Genomic DNA, 20,947 nt, shown 5'->3' on the forward strand with positions numbered 1-20,947 from the left:
GATCCGAGAAATCAACAAATAGTAACAGTCGCCACCGCTCAAAACAACGACTCAGAGTTCAAGAAACGAAAACGTCAAGCCCAAGTAGAACGCAAGCGATTTCAGAGAATTGCCATGCAACAACAACAAGTGGAAACCTTTTCCATCCCAGTATCGAGCAGACCATATGAAGGAACACTTCCGAAGTGCGACCGGTGCAACTACCACCACAAAGGAATTTGTCGAGCCTGGCAATGCAATAATTGCAACAAGATAGGGCACATTGCTCGTTTCTGTAGAACTACCTCCACCACTGGAGCAAGCCTAGTTTGCTATAGTTGTGGTGTGGCAGGGCACTATTACAGAAATTGTCCAAAAGAGAAGATCAACGAAAGCAACCATGTCCCCCTAACTCCTACTCGACACTTCACTTCCACCACTGATGTTGGTACTATCCAGATATGTCACCAATGCGGTGAAATTGGACACTTCAAGAAGGAGTGCCCGATAGCGCAGAACTCTAGTGCAGACGGGAGGACTCTTAGGATCACAGCTATAGGAGAACCTACTCCGGACCCACGTTAATGTAATTTAGGCGTTTCGTTGTAACAGACTTATAAACCCTCCAAAACTAGTGCAACTAGAGTCTTACCTTTTGCGAGATCCTGTCGGTATAGGGATGCTCATGCTGCGTATACTTGTCTTTTGTAGTATACCTCATCCACAACAATAGTCTTGTAGTAAGTCTAAAGTACTGTAACTCTGTTGATGGTTGCACGGTTGTGTTTGACTGTAACCCCTTATGTTCAAATCTAATGTCTTTAATTTTCCTAATGATTCCGACATTATCATACAACTAGGTTCGATTTGATCCGCACCATACCAGGTTCATAAGTACATCTCTTTCTCAGTAAACGTCTTTTTAGCGAAACCATCATTTCAGAACACCAAAGTGCTCATGCGTGGAGTACCTCATAGTTCTTTTCTTTTCCGAAGAAATCCCCGAAGTACCACTCGTACAGTACGTCAAGTTCAATCCAAAGATGCATACAGTTGATATGTCGCTGATGAATGTATACATAGGGGTGATATATAATCAAGGTTCTACAGGTTTAGAATTGATGATTCCACTTTAACTTCTTCTTCCTCGATGGGATGTGAGCTTAAAGAAGAATCAGTTATTCGACTACCTTTTCAATCTTAATTATATACGACTCGTATACATGAGATTATGATTGTGAAACCATGTATGAATCCTAAATATGAACTTCAGGACGGAGACTGCCCAAGACTACGAGTTATCGCATCGTCATGTGAACAAACTTAGAACCCAGTACGACTCTTGCAAACAGATCGCCCTACAGTCTAAACACATATAGAGATACAAGAACAGCCCGGACAACTTAGCAAACTACACAGAAATAGAATAGGAAGACTAGGCTTCTCACCCTGGAGAACTCCAGTCTTATTCTTCCAGAGATCGATGGATTGCATCGTATGTACCTCGGCTATCGAGGACTCCGTCAAGATTTTCCATTGGAAATCGTTATCTCTACCTCGCATAGATGAATTGGTTGAGCAAACGCAAGGAAAGAATTACTTTTCAGAAATGGATTTAAGATCCGAATATCACCAGTTCGAGTGTTAGGGAAGGATGTCCGGAAGACTACCTTCCGAACTCGATGTGGACACTTCGAGTCTGTAGTGATACCCCTCGGATAGGACCAATACGCCCATAGTATTCATGAGCTAAATGAGTAGGGTACGCCTTTCTTACTTTGATCAGTTCGTCATTTCTCCATGTAATGACTTACTTATCTACCCTCATAGTAAGAAGGGACCCATGGAAACATTACCCTCGGAGGAACTTTCGCGAAGTTCTCTAAGCACGAGTTTTGAAATTGAAGAGTCAGATTCCTAAGACACACTGTTAGTGATGTGGGAATTTTTGAGTACTCTTTCAATTTGTCAAAACTGTTGAGAATTTGTCGACACCAGAGATGCCGACAGGAATACACCAAATTCTAGGTCTTACAGTCCTACTGTCATAGTTCATCCAGAACTCCTCGCAAAACACAGAAAACCGTACGACTTTGACCCAGCAGAGGGTGGCCATTGACTGGGAAGTTCAGCAAGAAAAAGAAACCTTGGAAATTCCAAGTGAGAGACCAAATTCTTTAGGAAGTCTCGCTCTGGGAATGGCTTAATGTGCTTCGTAAAGCGTGGAAAGCTAAATCCAAGATAGATAGGACCTCCAAGATTCTTACCAGAATCGGTCCTGTATCGCACAAACTAGACCTACCCCGTGAACTCAGTAACATACATTTTACTCTTCGCATCTCGATCTTAAAACCGTACCATTCCGTTAGGACTCTTGTAAGTCCACTCGACGAGATCCATGCCTTCGTATTAGAACCGTAGTGACTCTCGACCGAGAGGTCAAGCGGACGAAGAAACGTCGTCGCCCGTTAGTGAAGGTTCGTTGGGATACCAACCGAGGCCCGAATTCACTTAGGAGCGTGAGAACCAATCGATTAGGAAGTTTCCACCTCATGACTCGATCATTCCTACCTACCACCTTACCTAAATTCTAATTTCGGGACGAAATTCCCTTTAACATGGGGATGATGTGACAACCCGAAATTTTCATTCTGTACAAACCATATCAAGTCAGTAGAAGATTAGAACAGTTACAGAGAATTTCCAGACTTTTGGGTATAAGTTTGAGTATTTCAGGATTTACACTTAAGGAAATATCAGGAGAGTGGATGCACTAGGGTTTTGTGCAACACTGTTATTTCAAAAATCTATGATATTAGAGTTCATTTCCTGAATAAAATATTTTCTGCCAAAAATCCAGGACTACATATAGGATTCTGAACCATATTTATTCATTAGTTACATTTCCAACTAGAGAAAAGCCGAATTCTCTCTCGAGGATCTTCGGACTTTCATTCTGGAAAGTGAGTACTTCTATCTAGTGTTGTTTTAAAGCTTCTTATATGCTTAATACACTAGAAATCATAGGAAAACACTAAGATCTGAGAGTTTACCACCCAAGAACACCTTGGGGAGTAAACTCTTTTATAAGGGTCAAATGGTGCCTAGTCCCTTCCTTAAGCAATGAAACTAGTTTAGACTTGTACCCTAATGTGTTTAGGACTAGAGAACCACCTTAGAACACCAAGAGTAAGGTTTTCACGGCCCAAGAAGTTCCAGGGCCGTGAACTCCAAACAATAGGGCCAAATGATGCTATAAACTCTTCTAAAGCCTTGTACACTAGCCTAGTTTAGTTCCTAGTTAAATTAGGGACTTGAAAACACCACAAACACTCTTGCGAAGGAGATTACGGCCATAATCTCCATGAGATTTGGTCCCACGGCTGTAAACTCCTAAAAGGAGTTATATAATGCCCTAAACTCTTCCATAGACCAAGCCATTAAGTAGGAATGCTTCTTAGGGCCTTATAGAGCATCAAACATCAAATGGTCATATATGTATGAGATTACGGCCGTAAACTCATGAGTTTACGACCGTAAACTCATTTGGTAGTGTTATTAGGGCCATGAACTTCATGATGGAGTATTCCTTGAACCCTACACACAATAGCTTTTCCCTACAACCCTTAGATGCAATCCAAGAGGCTAATAACACTTGATAAAGGTGTTTAGCATGTCCTAGGGTTTCTTGAATTATTTATTAGTTGTTTATAGACTAATTTGATACATATATGTGATATTATATGTTAACTAGGATCATAGAGTGTGTTCAAGACTTCACTTGACACCTAGCCATCCTACCTCTTCAGTTCATCCATACCACTCACAACAGGTGAGTTCATACCCGTTAATCAATGTTTTAAATGTTTTAAATGTTTTATGGGTGGATACAAGTAGAATCATGCTAGTTATTACATCAATCACATGTGATTAATAAGCATCATTCAGATAATTTACTACTCACTAACTGTTTTACCAAACAGTTTTCTTCACATTATTTTCCTAAACGTTTTAGATGTTTAAAAATCCTAATTAAACTGTACATTTTACACTGTATGTTTCATTTCAAACTCATTTACAATTGCGTTTCCACCAAATGTTTATTTATACTTAAATTGTTTTATCAAACACATGCTTTCAACCCGTTTTATAGAATGACATCAAGTCAATCTTTACATAGATAATAATTATGTTCAAAGGTTTTACAAAACTTATTTTATGCTTTTATATTATCAATTGCATGCCTATATATGTATAGTTATATAAGAAATGTTTAAAAGACTTAGGAAGGCTATTCACCCTATTTCCTTTTCGCGCTTGAGATGTGGTCTGGTGGGATATCGAGTATCCGTCTGAAGGTCGTTTAAATATTAGTTATATATCACGTGTACATATATAGTCATAAAGGTTCTTCCAGTTCAGTTCAATACCCTTGGGTAGCAAGGGTACACATCCATGTTCATACGTACCAGTTACATTACTAGTAAGCTACCATATGGGTAGTTTAGGAAGATACTAGAACTATTACTAGAACACGATATCATACAATGAGTCAGTTCATTCATGAGTCAATACTTTCTAGATAGAGAGAACATACATTACAGCTAGTACACACAGTACATTACTATACATGCTAGATAGAGAGATAACACACATTACAACTAGCACACGTAGAATATTATAGTACATTACTATACTATTGCATAGATATGTTTACATGGTTACGCTTACATGAGTATGGTTACATATATACGTTTACATGAGTGCGTTTACATATACGATAATAGGATAGACATCACTAGGTGCTATAGCATAGAACAAGTTCAAGATCTAACTATACCGATGAATCACAACGCATTGTGATAGTTATATCGGGTATACATGAGCATAGTAATGTGGATGTTCACGGCTTGCATATATGCAGGGGTCGTGTAAAGGTCCCAAAATCCCTTTAACAGGGGAGCGTCTAGCCTGGGATCTAGCTATCACATTAGGCCTTATTCCTCAAATAAGACAATAGGAGTACAGAGGTAGTCACTTATTACAAATACTACAGTACTTATAAGAATTACCATAAACTTAAGGTAATTAGTACGGTTGTAGTTCGACACTGCACCATAGTACTATTTCATTTTCCCATTACATTCACTTCGTGAACATTCACACGACGCACGGTAATGTAGAAACTATATTTTTGGTTAATGATAGTTAGAATTTGGAAAATACACACTCTTACAAGAGCCACAGACACAGACACTAGATGCCTTGGTCGAAGGATACGATTAGTAGGAAACATAGGGCTTCCTAGGATCATACAAAACATTTTTATACTTACAATTCATATACATTTTCAATACTTACAGTTCATATACATACAAATACTTACATACAAATTAAGACACTAAAATACTTATGATCTCACCAGCTTTAAAGCTGATACTCTCTTTCAAAATAAATTGTATCCCCAGGTCAACCATAGACAGGTACCGATTCAAGGTTCAGAGAAGATGGTGCTCGTTCAAGACTCATCTTTCATTTTGATTTATACTTAGTGTCTATTATAATTTGACAGAACACACTTGTATTAAAATTATGTTATTAATGCAATGGATGATGTTGTTGCTTGCTTACTAATTTTCATTGTTGTGATACTATATATGACGTCCTCCGCCCTAGAACGTTTCCGCCGTTCATGGTTTTGGGGTGTGACAAATTCAAGTTCCGAAAATAATATTTTAAAAAAAAAAGAATTTTTGGATTTTTCCATTTATTTTGCATTTTAAAATTATTTTATAGAATATGTACAATGTACTATTCTATTAGAATATTTCACGTATTTTTCAAAAAAATGGGATTTTTTTTTATTTTTTTAGTTAATTCAAGTTCCGAAAATAATATTTAAAAAAAGAATTTTTAGATTTTTCCATTTATTTTGCATTTTAAAATTATCTTTTAGAATATGTCAGTGTAATATTGTATTAGAATATTTCACGTATTTAAAAAAAAATACAGGAATTTTTTTATTTTTTTATTTTTTTTATTTTTTTTAGTTAATTCAAGTTCCGAAAATAATATTTAAAAAGAGGATTTTTGGATTTTTCTATTTATTTTGTATTTTAAAATTATTTTTAGATTTGGTCTTACGGTCTCACAAAATTAGAATGGTTTCAAATGAACCTGAACATATATATATATATATATATATATATATATATATATATATATATATATATATATATATATATATATATATATATATATATATATATATATATATATATATATATATATATATATATATATATATATATAGAAACAAACATGTACTAGACTTTATATAATCGTGGAGTTAAGAAAGAAGACGTCATTAAATAAAAGGCTAAAATTAGGGTGGGGGTAGTGAATGGAAGTGTGAAAATGCATGTATTAACATAAGATGATATATCCACTTTTATCACAAGCAAAAGTCAAATCAACCATGCTAACATACTTGGTTAAAAATCTCCCACACTTCAAATATATTATTTTTAAATTTGATAAAACGGCCTATAAAATTTTGTACTTTTTTGATTTATACATCATAATGGCATTGTTTACGCAAACATGTTGTGCTTATTAGAAGCCAAATAATTATAAAATTTATATACTATCATTGGTGTGCTAAACCATCAAACAAAGAAAAAAAAGTTTTAAAAACATGAAACAAGCTTTATTTATCACTAAGATGTTTGTAAAACTTAAGGATATGCTAACTATAAACTAGTCTTTTTTAAGATTTAAGATTACCTATTGACTGATGAAAATTTGAAAAAGAATTTAAATTAATAATTTGTTAAAAATATATGTGCAATTAAATCTTTTTTTTTATAAGGCGCAAAATGCTATTCTTACAATCAATTATATTGTATCATGTCAATGTCATAATGACATCGTTAAAAACAAAGAAAATGGAAATACGTGATAGAGAAATAAGACACGTAAATTTGGTAGATAGGGTGAGTGAGAGGGGACCATCAACCTCAATATACACACGTTTACTAAATAGTAAATTAAACATGTTTTAAATTGCCACTCGCCCATTTGTCATCGTGATGTAATTATAGGTACGCATATTGTGGCGCTGGTGTGAACGGAGAAGGGTCAGCACCTCCAAAATAAGAATTTATTTTTCTAACCAATTAGAATCTATATATTACCCTGTTTTTTCTATTTTGTTTCTCAACCGAATTATTTGTTTAACTTTATTCGTCCGACTTAAATAACGACAAAATTACATAATGGTTCTTGTGGTTACTACAAGTTTTTATGAGAATCTTTTAAGGGCGTGTTTATGTTAAAATAGTTGAAAATTGAAAGTTGATATGTGATAACTCAAAATTAGTAGTTGGTAGTTAGTAATTAGAAGTTGTTTTTATTTGTATAGGAGTTTCGGTACAATTAGTTGGAAGTTTTTGAAATATATAAAATTATATAAAAAACTATAATTATCAAAAGTTAAAAATTATCTAAATTTTAATACTAAATGCATCCATTAAGGTTTTTAATTGGTAAAATATTATGTATATTAGTAAATGAAGAATTTTTACAAATAAAGTAAATAAAATTTTTCAATTTTGTAAAAACTTAGATCAAACATTTATTACATATTATAAGTTTTTAAGCCTTCTAAAAGAAACAATATTATTATATGATATTTATTTTGGTTTATAAATTCATTTAATAAATTCTTATTATTTTGCAACATAAATATTAATAAATTATAAAAGCAGTTGATATGGTTGTTTCAAATATAGATATTATAATTGTTAGAGTTTATTTATATTTAATTGTATAAGATAATTACCAAAAGTATGGATATGAATATAATATATTTATATTAAAGAGCATTTAAGTCAAATTGTTAAAATCTGAAAGAGTTTTTTGTTAAACGTTAGTTGAAGTAACTTTGAATTTTAAGTTTTTTGTTTAAACGAATAGCTAAAAACTCATGCTGCCGAACGAAGTTTTATTTTTCGAGTTTTTCTTAACAGCTAGAAGCTCCTACAAAATTGTATGTCGAACATGCCCTCATATAAATAATTTTTATGGTTTCAATTTCTTGTATAATTGGTCCTTACGACTAATGTCATTAAACGTATCGTTAAATACATGTAAAAAGTCCAATATACCACCTTGAAATTAATGGTGCTATTTTTTTAAGTAAATAAGTCTCAAAGCTTCTTTTGAGCATACATCATTGCGACTCATACATCTTTTAGTCAACAACCTCCATCTTCACCCTAGTATCCATCCCCGTCCATACTTTCAACACCGCCATATTGTTCATCATCCATCTCTGTCACCACATCCACCTCAATATATGTGTAATTACGTCTCCCTTACCAAGCCCGCCTCCACCTTTACATTTCCATCAACCCTACGCTCATCAATCTCAATAACAATCCTAGTACAAAAGAGGATTGAACATAGATTGAAGAACACACACATAAAATGGACAACTTGAGAGCTTCTTTCATGACCACTTGTAGAGGCGGTGAAAAACATGAAATGTTTTTTTTTATCATAGACTCAAGGATTGTTTGGTGCCTCAACAAAAACTTTAAGACTAATTTTGCAGAAAACGAAAAAATATGATGAGTTTTAGCAAGTCCTCAAAGCAAAGTCATATTCATAAATTATACCACTAATGTGCTAGTAGTGAAAAAGATATGCATTGGACTATGATGTGTGGGATCATCTCACTTTCTCACACCTCTCAAATTTTCATGCACTTCAACATCATGTCACGTTTTAGCATCCTCCCTTCACTTCCCTTTTTCACATAGGAAATAATCACATCTTGCATTTTCACCCGTTAAGTATGCTAAACACTCTTATGATGTGCAAGTGAAAGAACAAAATAAACCTTATTGTAATTAGAATTTACAAAAAGTATCATAATCACTACATGATTATGAACTTTTCTATTATTCTTATCTTTATTTTGATTTTACCTCCCAATATAAAATGTATATTAAATGGACAATATGTCCTCAGCATATGGCACTTGATTAGTTGGTTGAAGTTTTCTGTTTCATTAACTAAATAAATCAAATAAAAACAAAAGAATACACAATGTAAAACTTAAATGACAAAATTTGAAGAAATCTTGTAGTCGAATGAATTTCAATTCACTATCATCATATTAAAATCAGAAGGTAAACCACTATGTCTAAGTAAATTCGCATTGGATGCATTGAATGCCAGCCCAATACTTGCTTTTACAGCTATTTTTCTACAACTAATTTTTGGGGTATCTACGCAACTAATGAACAACTCATCATATTCACCGCCACTCATGGTGCAACCCACCTCCATCTCATTACCTACCGCACCTGTCACCGCCCCTCTGTTTGCTTTTCCGTCACCATCTTCATTGATTCTGATCGTGATCCACTCGGTTTCCTCCTTTTCACAACTCCACTTTGGTATCTCCGACTTGTCCGCCAACTGTTTGATTCTTTGCCTCAAAGAGTTCGACGAACACGTGGATGGAGTAAAATCAGATCCCACCGACGACGACGACGACGGTTCTTCCATTGAATTCCACACGTCTTGATCAAGTATACTCGTCGGTGAATCCGTATAGATTTTTTCACATATCATTTGCTTTGAATTGTCGTCAAATTGTTGGAGATACGGGTGTTTCAGAAGCTGTTTCGCAGTCCACCTCTCTCTTGGATCCCGATTCAAACACTTTCTAACGAAATCCTTCGCTTGATCGGAAAATTCATCTGGGATTTCAGGGATTTCCCCGGAGAATGCAATTCTGTAAAGAACCGACGCCACGTCACTAACGTTTGACCATGGTGAACCACCGGTGGCCATTTCAATCATTGTACATCCAAGCGCCCATACATCCGCCGGAAACCCCTGTTCTTCACCTCGCGCCACCTCCGGCGCCATAAACATCGGCGTCCCACAAATCGGCGCCTCCTCATCAACCCATTTCGCACAACCAAAATCACCAATCTTCGCACCACTTTCATCAATCAAAACATTCCTGCCTTTAATGTCACAATGCACTACGCCTCTCGAATGAAGGTACTCTAATCCTCGAACTATCTCCCTCGTATACCTTAAAATCTCCGAACTCTTCAACCCGCCACCATTTCTTCCATCTATTCCGTCGACAATGGAACCAAAAGGCATGTACTGCATCAGAAGATTGTACATCATCTTGTTATCTTCTTTAGTAACATCACATCCTTTGTAGCTCACGACATAAGGACTACTCAAAGTAGACAAGAAATATTGTTCCTTTCGCAAGCTTTGAGCTTGCGACAACTCCATAGACTTGACTGCAAAAACCTCACCGGAGGTGGAGGTGGCGGCGGAGACGGTGGCGGAGGAGCCACGGCCAAGAACCGGACCTCTAGTCCACCCCATGTCGATTTTCTTGAAGAAAGACTTGTCGTGTGAAGATATTTTTTTGAGGGTGGAGTTTGGTTGGTTGATTTGAGGGGTTTGTGGTTTATATATATATATATAGTGGTTGTAAATGAGTAAATTCTTAAATGGAAAAAGGTTTTGTAGTTATGTTGTTGAAATAAAAAGGTGTAGTTATTTGGTTGGGTGGGAAGTCTGTCCACGGAGTTGACGATTGGTTTAACGGGAGTTTGACTACGTGGCAAATTGTAGGTAGGGAGTGACAACCTTTTAGGCAAGCCAAGACGGCAGCTATGTGGAAGGGACACGTGTCATCAAAGATTTGCTTGAAATTGGAAATATATAGCTATAAATATATAAATATACAATCAATCCCTTGTTTGTGGGGTTTGGGTTCATGAATTGTGGGAGATAATAATCACATGAATAATAGGAAGATACGCAATGTGTGAAAATATTTGCATAGAGACGTGGTATTTATGACTGTTTTATGTCATCATACATGGACTCATGTAAAATAAATTGATATATGACATAAAAGTTTAAATGATTTGTATCACTAAGACCAAAAAGATGAGATAAGGAATCTTTTGAAAAGGCTATATAGTGTGATGATGTAAGATTATTAGATAAGGATATATATAATTCTTGAAAGATAAAAGTTTGAAATCAAATCCCAAACTTTAGGTTGGATGCCTTATTTTGTAATTGTGTTTGTTGACTTTGAAAACCAAAGATTTTTTTGGGGGTTTATGGTAAGGTAGGAGAGGGTTAGGGGCAAAGGGTTGAACCACTAAAGTGGTTGGTATCAAGTATTCCACTTTTTGGTAGAATATCCTCTCAAACTTTGAGTAATTTGGCATATACTTATTTCCAAAAATAAAGTCTTAAAGGAATTTACTCTTTCAATTCTTGGGTTATGTTTCAAGCCAAAATAAATATATTGTTTGCGTATTCATGATTAGGTGCATCATAGGATTTGTGTTTCATTTCGACCCCATAATGCAAAGATTGTACATCAAAATAAAGGAAATTAAGTGATTATCATTAAAACGACATTTTAACCAATGTACTCTATATGGGTTTTCGTAGCACGTCATTTAAGATCGTTTGTCAATGTGAAAATCGTGTGATCTGTATAAAACTCATGTACTATAAATTGGTCATGTTTTCGTGTGAGGCTATATTGTAAACACGACAATTACGTGTGACATCCAATGAGTATGATAAATTTTGATGGCGATTTTATAATTTAACATGTGTGTATGGTGTGATGGTTTTATTGCATCACTCAACATCTTCTAGAAAAGGTTGATTTTTTTAACTTGTGAATGAAGTGTTGGGTGAAATGATTTTGTAAGTAGATTGGTGGTTATAACTTCTAAATCAAGATTATTAATATATAACGGTCCCCTAAGCATTGATAGACGTATTAAGTTTCTTCTTACACTCAAAAGAATTATTGTGTTTCTTTTGGAATAAGCGTAGTAAAACTTTTGATTTTTTATTGTACTAAATACCATAATTTTAAGTTAGTTTTTAATTAATATTTTAGTTTTTTGTTTATTAGTGTTAATATGTGATTTGGAATTTGTTGACTCGAATAAATAGTAAATGGCCTCATGATTAATGGTAACTGGTGCACGGATCATGTTATCATTAAATTGGAAGCTCTAAAATTCTTTCAATCCAAGTTCCATGAAGAGTGGCCTGTCAGGCCTGCTTTCCGAAGTAACTTATTTCGAAAAATTACTGACAATGACAAGTTGCCTTAGAGGCCCCTATAACTCTCCAGGAAATCAAAAACGCGGTTTGGGCCTGTGGGAATGACAAATCCCCTGGGCCCGATGGATTTACATTCAAGTTCATAAAGAAATATTGGGAAGTTCTATTGGGGGATATCGCGGCGGTGGTGAAGTACTTTGAACTACACGGAAAAATCGATCTTTCTTGTAATTCATCCTTTATATCTCTGTTATTTAAAACCAAAGACCCGTAACAGTTAAAGGATTACCGCCCGATAAGCTTGATTGGGTGTATATACAAGATCATCGCAAAGATTCTAGCGGTGAGGCTAAAACTCGTTATGGGACAATGCATTGATGAGGTACAAACAACATATGTGGCAGGGCGAAATATCCTTGATGGTCCACTTTTAGTGAACGAAATATGTGCTTGGTCGAAAAAGGTTAAAAAAAATATTCTACTTTTAAAAGTAGATTTTGATAAAGCTTTTGATTCCGTAAATTGGGAGTTTCTAAATAACAATCTAATTCAAATGAGTTTCGGCAATAAATGGAGGGAATGGATCAAAGGCTGTTTAACATCCTCAAAAGCATCGGTTTTGATCAATGGAACTCCTACAAATGAGTTCACAACTTCTAAGGGAGTTCGCCAAGGGGATCCTTTGTCCCCGTTTCTTTTTATCACAACAATGGAAGGCTTAAGTGCTGCAATGAAAGAAGCGTGCGTGCATGGAGTTTTTCAAGGGTTGCAATTACCGAATGGAGGCCCAAGCATCTCACACTTGCTATATGTTGATGATGCTTTATTCGTTGGAGAATGGACCGAGCACAATATCAAGAATCTTGCAAGAATTTTAAGATGTTTTCATGCATCTTCGGGTCTAAAAGTCAATTTCTATAAATCTAGAGTCTTTAGAGTGGGAGCAAATTCGGATGAAGTTACTCGTTGGGTATCACCTCTTGGATGCGAACTAACAATTCTTCCATTTAACTATCTTGGGGTACCAGTGGGTGCCAACACGCGTCTTAAGAAACTTTGGCAACCGGTGATTGAAATTTGAAAGATTTCAAAATAAACTTACCCATTGGAAATCAAAGACTTTATCTTTTGGCGGGAGATTAACACTCATAAAGTCAGTCCTCGGGAACCTTCCTACATACTTCATGTCTCTTTTTGTTGCACCTACGGGTATCATTGACAAATTAGAAAAGTTGAGGCGTCGGTTCATGTGGGGTGGTTCAGAAGGTCAGTCCAAGATTCATTGGGTATCTTGGAATAAAATCATTGCTAACAAGACAGCAGGGGGCCTAGGAGTTGGATTGATAAAGGATTTCAATACTGCTTTGATCATTAAATGGTGGTGGAGGTTCAGATCAGAACCTGAGTCGATTTGGGCAAAAGCAATTTCAAGTGAGCATAATCTGGCGGGCAAACCGGACCACATCTTTTCTTTAAAAACTCTGACCAGGGTTTGGAATAATATCGCGTGCTCACAAAAGGATTTGGATAAATACGGAATTACTCTTGGGATGGTGCTTAAAAATCAATCAAAGAATGGGGGAGTGGATTGGAGATGTCCTCTCACAACCACAGGAGACTATCAGGTCAAAGCTTTGAGGAAAAAATTGGATAATTGCATTCCAGTTAATATTGGAAGATTTGAATGGGTGAAAGAGGTCCGAATTAAAGTAAATACTTTTATCAGGCATGCAAAACAGGGTCGGATTCCAACTACAGAAGCTCCAGTGACAAGAGGGGTCAACGTGAATTCTACAACTTGTTGTCAATGCGGTGATGAAGAGGAATCACCGGACCATGTGCTGGTTCAATGCTCGCATGCTCAAACGATATGAAACTGGATTTTAAAATGGTGTAATGTCCAACAGGCAAACTTTTCCTCAATTCATGGTGTTCTTGATTTTGCTTCAAATTGGGGTAATTGTCCAAAAAAAAAGAAGGAGGTTGCTAGGCATCTGTTATGCAGTTGTTTGGAACATTTGGAAATCACAAAATGAACGGGTATTTAACAACAAAAGGATGCATCCATCTAAAGTGGAAGATGTTATTATTTCTACAATGTACACTTGGGAGAAATACAGGGGCAAAACGGAAGCAATTAGATGGTCTGAATGGTGTTTAAACCCTTTCATTGGGTTGTAGCTCATCTTGTTTTCATTACATCTGTTTCAATTTTCATTGTATGTTTTTCCTAGCATCTTGCTGGGGAGTTCCTCTTTATTAATTTATATATTTCATTTGATGGTTCAAAAAAAAGAATAAATAGACGGACACGAAACGAAGTGAAGAAAACCTTACTTGCGATTTCGAAGGAATAAATGTTTAGTATACACTGAGGGTCGTTAAACCCAAAATGGTACACTACAAACACCTATTCCATGGGGTCCCCCTCCCCCCTGGGGGTGCCCACCGTGGTATGAATCTATTTAAATATTTCGGATTTATTTGTATATGAGTTTGACTCTATAGTTGCTATGGGTTTAAAAGTGTTTGTAGCTAGGGATTCCAATATAATCATTTTTAAAAAATAATATGATAATAGAAGAGTTATACGGTTTCTGCCTATAGTTTAGGTTAAGGGTCATTTAGACCCGAATTCATACACGACAAACACATATTCCATGGAGGTGTTAGGGAAACCCACCATAGTATGTATCTTTTTAATTATTTCGAATTTATTTATATATGAGCTGGTTCCTATAGTTGCTAAGGGTTAACAAGTATTCATAGCTAGGGATCCCATTGCAATCATTTCAAATTTATTTGTATATGAGCCCATATTGAATAAACTCCTACAATACGAAATATTAGTCCATAATATACAATAAGTAGTAGTATATGGGTAAAGTGTAACACCATGATTTTTCACCTCGTTTTTTTATTTTAAAAACATTATTTAACAGGTTTAGGCAACAGAAGTCTTAATTATCATTTGAAAGCATCACTGATATTACTTTCAAAAACAATGCATCAAAATTCTAATGTTGCAAACCACTACCAAAATAAAGTACAAATGAAACATCATTGCAAGTCTAAAACTAATATCATCTCTAAATAACATTAATTAAACTACCCAAAAAGTCCTAACCTCACCAAACCATCAATATCAAATTTCATGTACCAATGCAACCCACAACAACAGACAAAGAAACAAGTGTCAACATCAACACAATGAGTCAATCCCAAGCACGTGGATAGAAAAATAAACATACTTCATACAAAATGTTTACTCATGCATTCAATTCAACATGACCTAGAGACCTAGTGTACTAAATGGGGGGTGACACCCACCCATAACATTGTCACTGGTTCTCCGTGTTCACCACTCTGACTTTGAATGTACGAACACGACGCGTTGTCGTTTGAGTGTGGTAAAACAATATGTCACACCCCCAAACCAGAACGACGGAAACATTCGAGGGAGGAGGAAGTCACGTACAATATCATAACAGTTGCATAATAGTAAAAAAAAAAACAATAACATCCATTTCTTGGTGCTTACTGTGACAACCCGAAATTTTCATTCTGAACAAACCATATCAAGCCAATAGAAGTTAGAACAGCTACAGTGAAATTCCAGACTTTGGGTATAAGTTTGGCAGTTTTTCAGGATTTACACTTAAGGAGATATCAGGAGAGTGGATGCACTAGGGTTTTGTGCAACACTGTTATTCTAATACTCTAGGATATTAGAGTTCATTCCGGGAATAAAAATATTTTCTGCCAAAAATCTCAGGACTATATATAGAAATCTGAACCAAATAATTCATTAGTTACATTTCCAATTAGAGAAAAGCCAAATTCTCTCTCACAGATCTTCAGGTTTTTATCCCAAATTGTGAGTACTTCGATCTAGTTATATTATATAGCTTATATTGTGTTTAGAAACATCAAAATCATGCCAAAACCCCAAGATTTGGGAGTTTACCGCCCAAGAACACTTGGGGAGTAAACTCCATTTTAAGGGCCAATGTCCCTCAAAGCCTTGGAACTCAAACTAGAAGCCACCATTGCATGTTTAGGACACAAAATCAATTAGAAACAAAGGGTGAAAGTGAATTCACGGCCAAGGAAGTTCTTGGGCCGTGAACTCCATTTTTATGTGCCAAAGTGCCCTAAAAACCCTCCTTAAGCTAAGAGACTAATTTGGGCATGTACCTAAATGAGTTTAGGACTAGCTAACACACTTAGAACACCAAGAGTAAGGTGCTCACGGCCCAAAAGGTTCCAGGGCCGTGAACTCCATAAAATGGTGCCAAATGGTGCCATAAACTCTTCTAAAGCCAATTATAAAAGCCTAGTTTAGTTCCTAGTTAATTTAGAGACTTGAAAACACCATAAACATCCTCCCAAGGGAGATTACGGCCGTAATCTCCAAGGGAATATGGTCCCAGGGCCGTAAAATCCTAAAAGGAGTTATATTATGCCCTAAACTCTTCCATAGTCCAAGCCATTAAGTAGAAATGCTTATTAGGGCCTTATAGAGCATCAAACATCAAACGGACACATAAGTATGAGTTCACAGCCATAAACTCATGATTTTACGACCATAAACTCATTTAGTAGTGTCTTTAGGGTCGTGAACTCCCTTATGGAGTTTTCCTTGAGCCCTACACACAATAGCTTCTCCTACAAACACTTAGATGCAATCCTAGAGGCTAATAACACTTGATAAAGGTGTTTAGCATGTCCTAGGGTGTCTTGAATTGTTTATTAGTTGTTTATAGACTAATTTGTTACATATATGTGAAATTATATGTTAACTAGGATCATAGAGTGTGTTCAAGACTTCACTTGACACCTAGCGGTCCTACCTCTTCAGTTCATCCGTATCACCCACAACAGGTGAGTTCATACCCCCTTAATCAATGTTTTAAACTGTTTTTGAATGTTTTAGGGTGGGGGGGATACAAGTAGAATTATGCTAATTATTATATCAATCACATGTGATTAATAAGCAACATTGAAATGATTGGCTACTCATTAGCCGTTTTACCAAACAGTTTCCTTCAAATATTTTTCATAAACACTTTATTTGTTTTAAACTCTTTATTACACTGTACATTTTACTCTATATATTACATTTCAAACTTATTTACAATTGTGTTTCAAACAGATGTTTCTTTATACTAAACTGTTTTATCAAACCCATGCCTTCAAAACCGTTTTATAGATCGACATCAAGTCGATCTTTTCTTAGAAATAATTTATGTTCAAAGGTTTTACAAATCTTATTTTATGCTTTTATATTATAAATTGCATGCCTATATATGTATATTTATATAAGAAATGTTTAAAGGCCTTAGGAAGGCTATCCACCCTATTTCCTTTTCCTCGATTTGGATGTGGTCTGGTGGGATATCAGGTACCCGTCCGAAGGTCGTCTAAATATTAATTATATATCATGTGTACATATATAGTCATAAAGGTCCTCCTATTTCATCCAATTCCCTTGGGTAGCAAGGGTATACATCCATGTTCATACATACCAGTTAGATTACTAGTAAACTACCATAGGGGTGGTTTAGGAAGTTACTAGAACTATTACTAGAACACAACATCATATTATGAGTCAGTTCATTCATGAGTCAATACTTACTACTATGAGAACATATACAACTATACTAGAGAAGAACATATACAACTATACTAGAGAAGAACATATACAACTATACTAGAAGGAGAACATATACAACTATACTAGAACAGTTCATTACATTACATATACATGAATACGTTAATTATTGTGATATGAATCGGAGCAAGACTTAAATGTCATGGCTCGAGTTGTAGCCAGAGTCTCTTGAAGGGAGAGCATGAGTTTGCGTATAGATCTATACTGGATTGACTATCCTACACTTTGATGCTAGCTACAGTGGGACCTGCAGGTCTGCGGGTGCCAAACGTCATACCTTTTTACGACAATTCTTATGTCATTGTTACCAATCAATAGTATGGTACAATTAATCACATGATGCCTTAATATAAATCCGGTTTAAGGTAGTTAGTACAGCAGTAGTTCCTATAATACAACACTACAGTACTACATTAATTTTCCTGTACATATATTTAGGTGGTGTTTGTTTTTTTTTTCTGAAGATCTGCGAAATCAATTTTGTCTGCGCCATGCAGACCACGCGCATACATACATCCTCGCAGTGCGTTTGTTTTTTTGAAGTGCGCAGATCTAAAAATGTCTGCGCGAGGTCTTCACCACACAGACATGGACCAACCACTTATAAGGTCTGCAAAATACTTTTAGCCTAAAAAAACACGCTTTTATTCTATTATCGGCGCCTCCATCTTCTTTCGACTTCACACCCTCGAAGCTTCCCCCTCGACGCCGCCTAGCCTCGCTCCAGCAACAAAACACCGTTCTTTTTCATCAGAATCGCTGCAGACTTCTCCGATCGCAGACCACGACCGTCGGCCGCCGCCACTGCTTTCTTCTCCGATCTCCACTGAAGACGAACAAGTTTGCACATTTTGTTTCGTTTTTTTTGCTTCTAACTTGAAATTATTGCTTAACCTTGTTGGAAAACTATCTAATGTAGTGAAATTCGTTATTTATTTTTGCTGAAAATTGCTTCTTGTTGGTTAAATTTCTTGTTGGATGTTGGAAATCCCAAAGTTATGTTGAAATTGTTTCTTGTTGCTTAAAATTCTTGTTAAATCTTGCTGAAAATGGCGTTTCCTTGATGTATTTTGCTGGAACTTCCATAACATTGCTGTAAATCAAATTTTTTCTTGGTGAAAGTATTAAAATAGTGCTGGAAATATGAAATTAATGTTGGAAATTGCATAATGTTGCTGAAAATAGTCATTATACGCCTGAAAATCAAACTTTTTCATGATAAAAGTATGAACATAATGCTGAAAATATGAAAATAGTTATGGAAATTGCATAATGTTGCTGAAAATAGTTATTATATATTGTTTTTTTTATGCTGAAATGTTTGTAATATGCATGATGTTAAATTAATTTTTGCTACAATACCTTTTGAAATTAGATTTGTGTATGGATGAATTTTTTTTCAAATGTTGTACGACTATTATTGTTAAAATTTTGGTGTTGAGAAAACATTTTAAGTTTGTAAAATCAATTTATTTAAAATTCAGTTCATTTCAGCAGTCTGCAGACGTTAAAAAACAAACAGACTTCTTATTGCAGACTGCAGAGGTTTGGTCCACCTCTTCTGTTGCAGAGGCTTGCAGATGTGGTCCGCAGACGGCAGACATTTTGGCTTCAGAAAAACAAACAACACCTTAGTGATCTTTTCACTTAAACTTTAAATGTAAAAACTATATCTTGTTAATGATAGTTACACTTGGGAAAATCACACACTTTTACAAGAAACGAACATTTAGAACAGTTAAGTCTTGGTAGAAGACTACATTGAGAACAGTTAGGTCTTGGTAGAAGACACCATTATATAATAGTAGGAATCATAGGGATTTGTAGAGTTTTTCAAACGTTTACAGTTGTTTTACAAACATTTTTATACTTACAATTCGTTTACATTTTCCATACTTACAGTTCATAAACTTACAAATTCTTACATACAAATTAAGACACAAAAATACTTATGATCTCAGCAGCTTCAAAGCTGATACTCGCTTTCAATATTACTTGTATCCTCAGGTCATCACAGACAGGTACCGATGCAAGGTTTAGAGAAGATGGAGCTCGTTCAAGACTCATCTTTCATTTTGATTTATGCTTTAGTGTTTATCAAAATTTGACAGAACACACTTGTATAATAATTATATTATTAATGCAATGGATGATGTTGTTGCTTGTTTACTACTTTACATTGTTGTGATACTGTACATGACGTCCTCCGCCCTAGAACGTTTCCACTGTCCTTGGTTTTGGGGTGTGACAGATTGGTATCAGAGCATTGTTTATACTGAATTAAGTATATCAACCCATAAAAGATATACTAACTATAAATACATATGGGATTAAAAATACTCTGACCAAGAGTTTATACTTTAAATAATAAAATATTTAAGAAAGTATACGTGCCTGCATTCATACTAAAATCAGTGTCACTAGGATAGTACAAAAGAATTACGGTTGTTAGGCAACACAAGTGGGCTTAGAGACAAATGGTCAAAACTGGGAAGATATAGCCTGATAACCTATATTATCCAAGGGTTGACTAGCATGTGCCTAAGTGTAGTTGTGTGGTTGCAACAAATCAAAAATCTTACCAACCCTACCACAATGAGAACAATAGAACATAACATTAAACTTAAAATACTATAGGAGTATTTGGTGTCACTATAAGTACGTTATACTTGAGAACTAAAACGGGATCTTCATTACTAAGTTGATAGTTGTTAAGTGGATACACTAAGGATATATGTAATTAGGATGTTATAGACTTAGAATCTGTGAAATTTTACTTCACCCCTATTCTGTGTGAATATGGAGTTAAGGTCACATATTCGAAGGCCTATCCTGTTTCGATTACATATAACTGGTATGCACTTCACAAATAGCAATGTAACTAATGAATATTTTCTAAATAATTATCTAGATAGTTCGTCTAATAATTATTTTTACTCCAATTCTCGCATAGATAACATGGTTGGACTCCATCCCCACGGCAACAAGTATCTTCTGAACAAAGTCATAGCTGGTTGGTTTGGAGAAGAACCAGAGAATGATCATCCTATCCCCGTGAGTGATCACCATGATGAAAACCTTTCGGACGATGCTAACTCCGAACCAAAGGTTGAGAACCTACCCCAAGCAGCTCCCTTTCCA

At 35.4% G+C, this 20,947-nt stretch overlaps 1 protein-coding gene across 1 annotated transcript; it reads right to left on the reverse strand.

The window, feature by feature from the left end:
* Positions 1-9,115: 9,115 nt before the first annotated feature.
* Positions 9,116-10,820, reverse strand: LOC111919100 (mitogen-activated protein kinase kinase kinase 18). The gene has a single exon (XM_023914713.3). It carries the CDS (start codon positions 10,405-10,407, stop codon positions 9,145-9,147), a length of 1,263 nt encoding a protein of 420 aa, XP_023770481.1. The 5' UTR covers positions 10,408-10,820; the 3' UTR covers positions 9,116-9,144.
* Positions 10,821-20,947: the final 10,127 nt, after the last annotated feature.

Source organism: Lactuca sativa, chromosome 7, assembly GCF_002870075.4.
Source record: "Lactuca sativa cultivar Salinas chromosome 7, Lsat_Salinas_v11, whole genome shotgun sequence".
NCBI classification, from domain to species: Eukaryota; Viridiplantae; Streptophyta; class Magnoliopsida; order Asterales; family Asteraceae; genus Lactuca; species Lactuca sativa.

What these genes read in the sequence shown, in the direction of transcription:
- LOC111919100 (XM_023914713.3), bottom strand. Translation starts at nt 10,407, where the DNA reads ATGGGGTGGACTAGAGGTCCGGTTCTTGGCCGTGGCTCCTCCGCCACC.